The 11,816-nt window shown below is 16.6% G+C and overlaps 3 protein-coding genes across 3 annotated transcripts, besides 27 other annotated features; 2 read left to right on the top strand and 1 right to left on the bottom strand. All coding sequences in view use genetic code 6, as the record gives it.

The window, feature by feature from the left end:
- Positions 1-126: 126 nt before the first annotated feature.
- Positions 127-165: a microsatellite.
- Positions 144-2,436, bottom strand: IMG5_090960 (hypothetical protein; the record flags this gene model as incomplete). Its single annotated transcript, XM_004035685.1, has 4 exons — positions 144-872; positions 1,034-1,689; positions 1,739-2,027; positions 2,181-2,436. 4 exons carry the CDS (start codon positions 2,434-2,436, stop codon positions 262-264), a joined length of 1,812 nt encoding a protein of 603 aa, XP_004035733.1. The 3' UTR covers positions 144-261.
- Positions 876-946: a microsatellite.
- Positions 908-949: a microsatellite.
- Positions 2,046-2,153: a microsatellite.
- Positions 2,097-2,162: a microsatellite.
- Positions 2,437-2,616: 180 nt separating the features above from the next.
- Positions 2,617-2,660: a microsatellite.
- An 89-nt stretch (positions 2,661-2,749) lies between these two features.
- Positions 2,750-2,804: a microsatellite.
- Positions 2,805-3,012: 208 nt separating this feature from the next.
- Positions 3,013-3,072: a microsatellite.
- A 35-nt stretch (positions 3,073-3,107) lies between these two features.
- IMG5_090950 (hypothetical protein) lies at positions 3,108-5,723 on the top strand (the record flags this gene model as incomplete). The annotated part of the gene is made up of 9 exons (XM_004035684.1): positions 3,108-3,412; positions 3,495-3,712; positions 3,757-3,818; positions 3,879-4,217; positions 4,259-4,453; positions 4,753-4,860; positions 4,936-5,350; positions 5,416-5,510; positions 5,607-5,723. 9 exons carry the CDS (start codon positions 3,108-3,110, stop codon positions 5,721-5,723), a joined length of 1,854 nt encoding a protein of 617 aa, XP_004035732.1.
- Positions 3,444-3,473: a microsatellite.
- Positions 4,635-4,681: a microsatellite.
- Positions 5,519-5,582: a microsatellite.
- Positions 5,724-5,841: 118 nt separating the features above from the next.
- Positions 5,842-5,885: a microsatellite.
- Positions 5,850-5,897: a microsatellite.
- Positions 5,898-6,045: 148 nt separating this feature from the next.
- Positions 6,046-6,091: a microsatellite.
- Positions 6,092-6,211: 120 nt separating this feature from the next.
- Positions 6,212-6,259: a microsatellite.
- A 1,736-nt stretch (positions 6,260-7,995) lies between these two features.
- Positions 7,996-8,432, top strand: IMG5_090940 (hypothetical protein; the record flags this gene model as incomplete). Its single annotated transcript, XM_004035683.1, has 2 exons — positions 7,996-8,040; positions 8,247-8,432. The coding sequence occupies 2 exons, from the start codon at positions 7,996-7,998 to the stop codon at positions 8,430-8,432; spliced, it is 231 nt and encodes a 76-aa protein (XP_004035731.1).
- Positions 8,044-8,091: a microsatellite.
- Positions 8,049-8,141: a microsatellite.
- Positions 8,052-8,143: a microsatellite.
- Positions 8,063-8,168: a microsatellite.
- Positions 8,065-8,166: a microsatellite.
- Positions 8,071-8,166: a microsatellite.
- An 856-nt stretch (positions 8,433-9,288) lies between the features above and the next one.
- Positions 9,289-9,332: a microsatellite.
- A 184-nt stretch (positions 9,333-9,516) lies between these two features.
- Positions 9,517-9,592: a microsatellite.
- Positions 9,593-9,802: 210 nt separating this feature from the next.
- Positions 9,803-9,891: a microsatellite.
- Positions 9,803-9,920: a microsatellite.
- A 747-nt stretch (positions 9,921-10,667) lies between these two features.
- Positions 10,668-10,766: a microsatellite.
- Positions 10,767-11,163: 397 nt separating this feature from the next.
- Positions 11,164-11,198: a microsatellite.
- Positions 11,199-11,816: the final 618 nt, after the last annotated feature.

Genomic DNA, 11,816 nt, shown 5'->3' with positions numbered 1-11,816 from the left:
AATATAATATTTTTCATTTATAAATTTTGTTTTTTTTCGTATTTTTAAATAAATCATAAAATATAACATGTGTGAAAAAATAAGATAATTAATATATATTTTTTCTATATCTTCCTTATATATAAAATAAAAAAAAAAATATTAAAAAATAAAATAAAAAAAAAACGCAAACTTAAAACAAAAACAAAAAAAATATAAATTAAAAAACAAGCAAATATATATTTTTTTTATTAATAATAAAAAAAAAAAAAATTAAAAAATTCAATTATTTAAAGACATTCTTGCCAAATATTCATTTAATTCAGATTCTTTAATAACTTTAATTTTATCCTTTTATTTTTCTTCTATTTCTTATTCTTCCTCTTCCTTTTCTTTATTAGCCTCTTCTTCATCATCTAACGCTGGTTTAAAAATATGAAATCCATCCAAAGATGTACTGATAATCATTTCAAAATACTTAGGATGATACCTCAATTCTTTCATATCCTACTACCCCTAATGCAAAAACATCAATTAATCTGGAATCTGTTCCTCAAAATTTTCCATATTCTCATCATTTTCAACAGCAAAATCCCATATAGAAAGTCTATTATCAGCCGAAGTAACCGAAAGGACACTTTCTTCATTAGGTTACCATTAAATAGATGTAATAGGTTCCTAATGATATGCTATTTCAGTAAAACTATTGTCTGGATATCTCAAATCCCATACCTTAAAACATCCATCATCAGCTCCAGAAGCTAAAAGATAAGGATTTTTAATATTCCAAGATATTACATTTACATCACAATCATGAGCTTTTATTAATATTTAAGCTTGTTTTCTATTCTATTATCGAATATCACATACTCTTACTGTTCCATCTACAGAACCTAAAATATATAAATTATAAATAAATAGATAAAAAATATATATATATATATATATATATATATATATATATATATATTTTTTTTTTTTTTTCTTTATATAATAAATAATAATACAAAATATATATATATAATTTATTTATTTTTTATATTCATATATATACATGACGCAAATGAGTAATCTTCAACAGGAGACCATTAAATATCTTCTACGGAACCTTAATGATATATATATGGTTACGAATCCCTTTTAAAATCAGAGAATTATGTATTAGCTGTGTTATATATATATATTTTTCCATCACAACTACCACTGGCTAATCTTCCTGGTTTTACTAAAGACCAATCTAATGCAAATCCTTCTGTTTAATTTTTAAAGGTTATTATATTCAGTTTTTCTTTAGGGTTATTTTTCGGTTTGTTTTGTGGTTTTTTGTCCCATTATTCTAATATTTAATATTTTTAGCTTAAATCAATTATATTAACGTTTCCATTTTCACTCTAATAGGCTACTAAAGGTGTATTTTACATAGATCTTATTCTATTTATACCATATTTTACTTATATACTTTAACATGCGAATTCTGGTTCTTCGTCATTTGCTATATCTTCCTCATCGGAATCCATATAGTCGGAGTCATCATCGTATTTAGTTTTATGTAATTTACACCATCTCATGAGATATATGAAGTTGTTACTATCTTAAGATTAAGTACCAGCTACTACGCATATATCATATGGATATTTATTCATTTATTAATAGTATGGAGTTTATATATTATAGGCTTAATTCATTACAAAATCACATGATAAACAAGGCCTATTATATATAAATATTGATAATATTGTTTATTTTTATATAATTATACCATTCAGTTGTTGCTCGATGCAGCATTTCATATGCTTTATTATCATAATCTAATATTTCGTCAGTTTTTAATTATTTACTAGTACCTAAAAATGGATTAGCTTTTATGGGTTATTGTTTTTTTATGCTTTTTTCATTAACATTAAATTCTTTTTATAATTCATCATCTTCATATACTTCGTCAGCATCATCATCTTAGTCGTCTTCCCATTCTTCATCTTGATTACATTATGTTTTGTTATTATTTTTCATAAATTTATCATATTTATTCTTATCAATATATTCATCATCTTTGTATATATAAAAAAATATAAATATATTATTATATAATAAATATATATATATATAATATATATTTATATATTTATATATATATTTATATTTATATATATATATATACATATTTATATATATATTTATTATTTTTCATTATATATATTTACCTATTTCATCTGCATATTCATCTTCATATTCTATATTTTCAATATCACTATCGTCTTCTTGAATTTTCTTTTCTCTTTAAATTTTAGTTTCTTCTTCTTCTTCTATATGTTATTATTTTTCTTAATTTTTGGTTTACTTTAATTTTTTTTGTACTTCTTTTTTAGAAGTTTATTTTAGCATTGTTTTAGAATTTTCTTGGTATTATTCTTCTTGTTATTCATTTTTTTATTTTCTTTTTTTAGAATTTTCAATCATTTTTATTTTTTTACGTTTATAATATGTAAAATTATTATGTTTTTTTTTTTTTTTAATTTTATATTTTTTATATGAAAGTTAATTTTGTATTTAACTTTAAAAAATTAATTTTAAAATTACATTAATTATTTAAATTTGACTGAAATATAATTTTCATTATAATAGGTTTTATAATATATATTTTAATTATAAATAAATAAAGTTTTAGATTTTAAATAAATAAAAAAATTATTTTTCAATATAATATGTTAAAAAATATATATTTTTATTAGATATAAATAAAGTATTAGATTTTTAATATATATTAAAGATTATTTATTTATATTTTTAAAATATAAAATTTCTTTAATATTTATAGTATATAAAATAAATAATTATTTTTTAAAAATAAATTCAAATATTTATTAATTTGAAAGCTTATTCTATAAAAGTACTTTTAAATATAATAATTAAAATAAAATGATTTTTTTTAATAAAAAATAAAACCTTTTTATTCAATTAAAAAATAAATATTATTAACAAGCAATTATTTCAAAAAAAAAAAAAAAAACTTAATTAAACATATTTTTATAAAAAAAAACAAAAAAATATAAATATATATCAAAAAAAAAAAAAACAATTATCATTAAAACAAAATCAAAAAAATAGTTAACCAATAAAAATAATAAAAAATGGCCTTTGTTTATCTATCAGAAAAAAATTAAAGTTATGTAAAATCATCCACAAATGATTTATTAGGTCCTGGTTGTTATATATAACATAAAAAATATACTATACCAAAAGCAGTAGTTCCATTCAATTCAAGTTAACTTCGAGCTTAATAAAAGAAAGAAAAAATTCAAACCCCAGGTCCTGGCCAATATTAAATTTAGAAATAAAATTTAAGTGAAAAAATAGTCATATCATCAGCAAATGAAGATATTAAAATAGTCGAAATTCCCAAACCTTAATCAATATTTAAATCAACATCATAAAGGTAAAAAAAATTACATATAAAATTTTTGAAAATATATATATATATATATATATATATATATTTTTATTCTTTTTATTTTCAGATTTTAATAAAACATAAAATAAATGGAGAATCCAGGACCAGGTTAATATGAATAATAAAGTACTTTTTATAAAAATACCTCTTCTTAAATAAAATAGAATAATAATCTTCCTTATAATAAATAAAATATGGTAGATCATTTAATGAAATTAAATCATTATTAAAGTACTCCTTCTATTCCTTCGAAATACCATGCTTTTGGTTATACTGAAAATGAAAGTATTAAATATATTATATATATAAATTCTAAAATATATATTTAGATAATGAATTGGCTCTAAATAAAATGCCTTCTTAATAATTTACAGGAACAAAGAGCGATTCTGTAATTTTTTTTTTAAAAAAAAAAAACAAAACAAAAAATATATAAAAAAAAAAATAATAGATTGGACCAGGACATTATAATTTAAAGGATACAATAGAAATAAATAAAAATAAAGGTTCAGCTTGGCACAAGTATTAAGCTGCAAGATTAAATAATAATAAAAAATAAAAAGATAATGTAGGTCCAGGTACTTATGATTTACAAGGATCTTAAATGCCTTTATATAAAATGAAATAAAGCCCTGGATTTGCTTCAAAGACTTTAAGATGTTCAATTGGACTTTAAAAAGTAGCAAATAAATTCTCACAATAAAGAAAAGTTAAAAGTTAATAAAGTCACTTAAATTTAAAAAATAAATTTTTTGAATAAAATAAGGATGAAGAAATAGAATTTATTGATGTATATATATATAAAAATATAAATTTAATATATGTATATAGGAAACTACTCCTGGACCTGGACATTACCATAATGAAAATATTACAACTTCAATAAAACTTTAAGGAAAAGCTGAAAAATTTTAAAATTTTGGAGGATATACAGCAAGTAGATTCTAAATAGGAAGTTTTGGTCAAACTATTGGTCCTGGAGAGTATAATCCTTAAACTTCAGGATTTTATGGAAAAAATCTAAATGTAAATTTATATAAATTTAAAATAACATTATATATATTATAAGTTTATAATTTATTTTTTTAAATATTGTATATTAAAAACTTATACCAGATAAAAAAATAAAAATATATAATATATAAAAAGAAAAGTTTATTTTTATGAATATATATATGAAAAAAAAAAAAAAAACTATAAAATAAAAATATATATATATATATATATATATATATATATATATATATATATATACATTATTTTATTTTTTTTATTTTAATTATATATAAACATATTTATATTTATATTATAATTTATATTTTTAGGAAACAAAAGCTAGAAATCCTCCATTTTTATCTTCTAATAGTAGGTTCGAAATTAAAAAAATAATAGAACATAAACCTGGACCAGGTACTTATGATGCTAGGATTAATGTAAAAAAGAATATATTTATTTATTTTTAATTTAATTTATATAATTGAAACAAATAATATATATAAAAATATTAGTTAGAAGATAAATTAATTAAAAATATACAAAAAGGATATAGAGGTAATTTTGGAACTACTTAAAGGAGATTTAATGACGAAAATATTGTTTATGTAATTATATATTTTATTTTCATACAAAAATATAATTAATAGGAATAACCTGGACCTGGCACTTATATTTAAGTGTTTTAAGAAAATTAAGAAAACCAAGAAAATAATTTACCTTAAGCTGTATTTAGATCAACTTTAGATAGATCTGTTTTTGATAATTAAAAAGATTCTAAACCTCCTGTAGGATCATATAAACTTGACTATTATAATATAGAAAAAAAAGTTATAAAAGAACCAGAAGATCCTGATATTAAAATTAAAGTTCCAAATTTAGGATTTAATACAAGTGAATAAAGATTTAAAGATTTAAAAAAAAATAAAAGTAATATTTAATTATTTGAATTATTTATAATCTAAAATAAAATTAATAAGAAAATGATGAAATAGAAGAAAAAGATGATGAAAATAAAAGCAATTCATTAATAAGATATAATTAATCAAATAAAGAAATAAAGAAAACGAATATACATTTCTTAACAAAAGTAAAATTTATATATATATTAATTATAAATATATATAATATATATATATATATTTATATATATATATATATACATTTTTAATATATTTATTCTAAGGCTGAAAGATTTAATTATAAAGATAAGAATTAAGCTCCTCCACCAGGAACTTATTTCGATGAACAATAAAATTTATGGAATAAAAGAACATATAATATTCATTTTGCTGACTTTTGATAAATAAAGATATAAAATTAATTATTTTTATTTTAAAATAAAATAAAATTATTATATTTTAAATTTTTTATAATATACAATTTAATTATATAGTTTAGTTAAATAAAAAAATAATATTAAATAATTATATATTATAAATAAAATAAAAATCTATTATAAATATATTATATAATAAATATTGAATAAATTTATAAAAAGATACTATATATTTTTATTGATTAAATATGTTAATATTTCAAAAAATACTTTAAATTAAATTTAATTTATTGAAAAAAATAAATAAATAATTTAAATATATAATATACAAAAATGTTATTATTTTAAAAAAGATACATAAAAAATAAAAAAAATGATACATTAAAAAATAATACTAAAAATCAAATACATGGAATATAATATATAAAATAAATAAGATTATATAATAAGACTTAAAAAATGATAAAAGAAAATGAAATTTCATTTGAAGAAAAACTTGAACTTTATTCAATTAATAATAATAATAATAATAATAATAATAATAATAATAATAATAATAACGATAATGTTACTTAATTATAAAATATAAATAAAGTCGCCTTTAGAAGTTAAGCAAACATTTTAAATACAAATTTTTAATAACAAAAGCCTGTAACCAGTAAAAAAATAACCATATATTCATAAAATTTTAAATAATAATAATAATGTAATGATTATTTTGATTTAAATTTATTAGACGAGAAAGAACGTAAAAACCCCGAAGATGTATTTTCATTTGAATATTTATAATTATTAAACGATCCCTCTTATATATAAGGAATTTAAAGAATAGATTATTCAGATATTAATAATGAAAACGAGTAAACCTTATAAATTTTAAAATTTTAAAAATTAAGTAATTTCGCCAATAATAAAAAATTATAAGATAATAAAATTAGAAGTAGATAAGTTAGTAAAAGTCTTGATTAGAATACTAGAAAGAAAAGTTTTTTTTAATATTTTATGTAATAACAGATAAATTCAGAGAATTAAAGAAGTCTTTATTAAAATCAATAAAATATAGATAAAGATAAATTCATAATAAATTCAGATCATCATATAAAAGTTTACTGGGACATATTTTTTATGGTATTAATATTATATGAAATGATTTCAATTCCTTTTAGGCTTTCTTTTGAAAACAATTAGACTAATTAAGGAATATTTAAATATTTATCATCATAAGACCCATACATAGTAAAAAATAAATATATATTATTTTTATATGTATACTATATTTATATATTAAGGATGCATTTTTTTTATTTGATATATTTTTAAATTTTAATACTACAGTATTTATAAAAGGATAATAAATATTTAAAAGGAAATTAATAATAATAAATTATTTAAAATGTTGGTTTTGGTTAGATATAGTTTCTTCTTTTCCATATACTAGTGCAGTTAATTATTTTATTCTTTCAGACTAATAGGTTTAATAATAATAATAATCATAATAGGAAATTTAAGAAAACAATAATAATAATTTAAGTACAAAATAATTGATAAGATTTGTTCGTTTTTTAAGATTTGTGAAAACTATAAGACTTTTAAGAGTTGCTAAATTAAAAATTGTTTATATTAATTTAGTTGAGAGACTTTAGTTTAATTTTGGAGTTTTGAGTATTCTAGAATTTATCAAATTGGTTTTAATTGTACTTTTTATAGCCCATTGGTGCGCTTGTTTATGGCATATTGTCGGATAATAAGACACTGAAAAAAATTGGCTTATTAAAATTAATATATATGGAGAACCGTGGCAAGTAAGGTATATTAATTCAGTATATTGGGTAAATTTGTATATCAAAAAAAATCATATATTTTATACAAATAATAGTCTATAACTACTATGATTACTGTAGGTTATGGCGATATTACACCTTCTAATCCTTAAGAGTAAGTATTTGCAATGTTTACTATGATGTTAGCTTGTGGAGTGTTCGCTTATGCTATGAATACAATGGCATCTGTGCTTTTAAATAATCAAAATGAATAATTTAATAAAGATATATTATAGGTAAATAGGTATTTAAAAAATAATAATGTGCCTAGTAAAACCTAAATTAGAATTAGAAAATATTTAGAATATATTGAAGAGAATAATTAGAAAAATAATATAGATAAAGAAAAGTTATTTAATAAATTAAATGTTTCATTGAAAAATGATCTTATATTGTAAATAAATGGAAAAATAGTGGAAAATTGTAGTGTATTAATAAATAATTTTGATCCAGAATTAATATATTAAGTAACATTGATGATTTAGGAAAGAATAACAGCACCAGAAGAAATTATTTTTAGGGTAATAAAATATTATAAATATATATATATATATATATATATATTTATATATTTATATATTTTTATATATTTTTATAAATTTTTATATATTTTTATATATATTTTTATTTATTATTATATCATTTTTTAAATTATAGGAAGATTAAAAAAATTCAATGGATAAATCTTTATATTTTATTTAATAAGGAAAAATAGATATTTATTTAGAAAATAATTAATTATTACTTACAACTTTAGATGTAAGAATATATATACTTATAAATTATAATTATTCAAATATATTATTTAGAATAATAAATATTTTGGAGAAATATCGTTTTTTAGTAGTTAATAAAGAACAGCATCAGCAAGAAGTGCAGACTTTACTAATCTATTTTTTTTAGATTAGGCTGATTTTATAAAATTATTAATTAAATATCCGACAGAATATTAGAAATTTATGATGATAAAAGACAGTATAAACCTATATTAGGATTATTCTTATTTGAAAATAATTTGTTATTTATGTAAAGAAAAAGGACATTTAATATCTTAATGTCCTAGTTTATAGGTAATGAATATTAAATAAAAATAAAAGGAAAGAATAAGGAAAAAAAAGAAATCTGAAAATAAATAAAATAAGAGAAAAAAAAAAGAAAAATTAAGAACATTTAATATTTATGGGAATGCATATTAAAATATTAATGAATTTTAATAAAATTAATCACTAATTAATTAATATATTGAACTTTATTGTCTTGATTATGTAGAATATGAAGAATAACCTAATAATGTGTATAGATTTAGGACTAAAGATAATTTTAATTGTGAAAATAATGAAAAAAGTGGCGTAAATAATCCAATATAAAGCATAATTTAAAATGAATATGATAATTAATAACAAAAATTAATATAGTAATAACAATAAAATAAATAAATTAATTTTAATGATAATTAAAATACTTTATATATATTTGATAGATTTAAAAATTTTACAAATTATTTCATACATAATAATTTGAAAAATGTACTAAATAATTAAAAAATAAATAAAATATAAAAGAGATTAATAAACTTAATAATAAAATTAATTAAATCAAAGCAATGTAAAAATTTTTAGGTTCATCTAATAAAAATAATATAATTAAAAGCTAATTTATATGATAAAAATAAAAATAGCAAAAATTATTTTGCAATAATAATTAAAAATATATATAATAAATATTTTTGATTTATATAGATAAAAATAAATGTGTAAATAATTTTAAAGATATATTATATATATATATATAAATATATTTATATATATATATAATTTATTTAAAAAAAAAATTTTATATAAAATTATTTAATAATTTCTTAAAAAATTGTATTATTTAATTATAATATTATATATTTATTTATATATTTCAATATATTGAATTTTTTTTTTTATAAGACTAAAATTCTTTCTAAAAATTATACTGTTTATTAATAGTCTATGATTTATCATTTTAAAATTATTATTTTTATTATTATTATATTTTTTATTATTATTATTATTATTATGATTATTATTATTATTATTATTATTACTAATTACATTTCTTTTTATTAAATTCATCATTACTTATTTGATTATTATTTACATTTATTAAAATTTAATTTTGGGATTTTGTATTTTTTATATTTAAATTTTATTTTAAATTAATATTCTTATACTATGGCGAATTTTATTCCTTTTTTATTTAATTTTTTTAAAATAATAAAGACTTAATTTATTTAAGAATTTAAACTTATTGTTGTTATTAATATTTTTATTACTATTATTATTACTATTATTATTACTATTATTATTACTATTATTATTAAAATTAATATTATTTTTATTATTTATTTTAATTTTTTTTTTGTTTTATTTTTCAATTTCAAATAAATTTTTAAATGCAGTTTCCGATTTTGTATTTTTTAAATGGCTTTATTTGTTTTATTATTTTTGTAATTTTAAATGAATTTAACTACTTACAAAACAATTATTTTTTTAATTATTTTATACAGGAGAATTATTTTTATTTTAAAGTTAACTTAAGTTTTAGTTTATATTATTTTATTAAGAAAATTTTCTATCTGTTTAATAATTTCTTGCTGATTATATATTTTAATTTTATATTTATGAAATAATATTTTAATTAATATCTATTTTCAATGATTTTTTTTAGGGATACAGTAAAATTTCTTAATTTTTTTTTTTTAATTTTTTTCAATTGAGATTATATTTTTATTCATTTATTTAAAGTTCTAAAAATTTACAATTTTATCATTTTTTTATTTTTTATTACTCTGTTAATATAATCTATCAGAATTATAAAAATTATTGTTAAATTATATGCTTTCATCCTTTCTTTATGAAATATTAGGAGAAATATAATTTTTATTTTTTTAAAAAGAATATTTTTTTAGATTCTATTTACTTTTATCTTAATAATTATTTACTTTTACTTAATTCTATTAAAATAATTCATAGAAATTATAATTCTAACGTTTTAAAGAATCTTAATTGCGTGTAGAATGGCTTCTTTAAGAAAGAGGTTCTTTCTAACTTAATTAATTATAACTTTATTTTATTATATTTAAAGAAAGTAAATTGTTATTATTAAATAAATTCGAATCATTATTATTATAATTATTATTTTTATTATTATTATTATTATTATTATTATTATTATTATTATTATTATCTTTATTATCTTTATTATCATTGTTATTATTTTTTCCATTTTATAAATTAACAATATTTTTTTTTTTTTAATAATTAAAAAATTAATTTTATTAATTAGAAATATGATTTGGAGATTATATAGTTTTTTTTAAAAAATTATTTTTTACAGATTGTGATGATTAAATTTTTTATATATTAAAAGAATTTGTATTTTAAGATAATTACAAATTATTATTAAAGATGTTTTTTTTTTACTTGCTATATTTTATTATTTTATAAAATTTTATATTTTTTCCTAAAAATTTTCTTAAGATTGATTATTAGAATTTTTAATTAACAAATTATCATTTTTAATCTTTAAATTTTATTTATTAATTTTTTGAGTTGGATATATACCAAAATTTTTTATTTAAATGTCTTAATTTTTATTTTAAAAATTCTCATCTAAATTTTTTTTTTTTTTAATTTTTGTTATTTTTTAAATTAATATGTTATTCTAATAATTTTCATTCTTCTTCAATATTATTATTACTACAATTATTTAAAGTACTCAATTTATAAGAATAATCCATAAAAATATTACTTATAATATTTTTTATATCCCTTGTATCATCTTCTTATTCGTTCTTGTTCAAATATTATTATATATTTCCTCTATTAACAAAAATGCTTATATCTTTCAATAGAGGATCTTCATTTCGAAAAAATTCAGAAAAAAAACTTTTATTACTTTAGTTTTGAGAATTTTCATCATATTCATCTTCGGTTAATTTAGGTTTATCCCCAACAATTCCTTTAGGTGGGTTATTCGGATTTTTAAGGTTTTCTTCTTTTATTATTTGAACGATTTAAAAATAATCAAATTTGCGTTTATTATCATAATAATCGTTTATTATTTAGATTTCTTTTTCCATAAAAAGTCTTGGGATTTCCTTGTGAAATTTGTAATATTCACTTAATAATTTAAACTTATTTATATATTCGGATATTTTGTAATATCTTTTTAAATAAAAATATTCTTCTAAATATTGTTAAATATCTTTAAATTATATGACTTTATTTATCCTTTTATTAAATAAAATATCGTTAATGTCTCTTGT

This window comes from Ichthyophthirius multifiliis (assembly GCF_000220395.1).
Source record: "Ichthyophthirius multifiliis unplaced genomic scaffold scaff_1120509250716, whole genome shotgun sequence".
Lineage (NCBI taxonomy): Eukaryota > Ciliophora > Oligohymenophorea > Hymenostomatida > Ichthyophthirius > Ichthyophthirius multifiliis.
The sequence above is the reverse complement of the archived record's forward strand: the minus strand, read 5'-3'. Positions and strand labels throughout refer to the sequence as shown.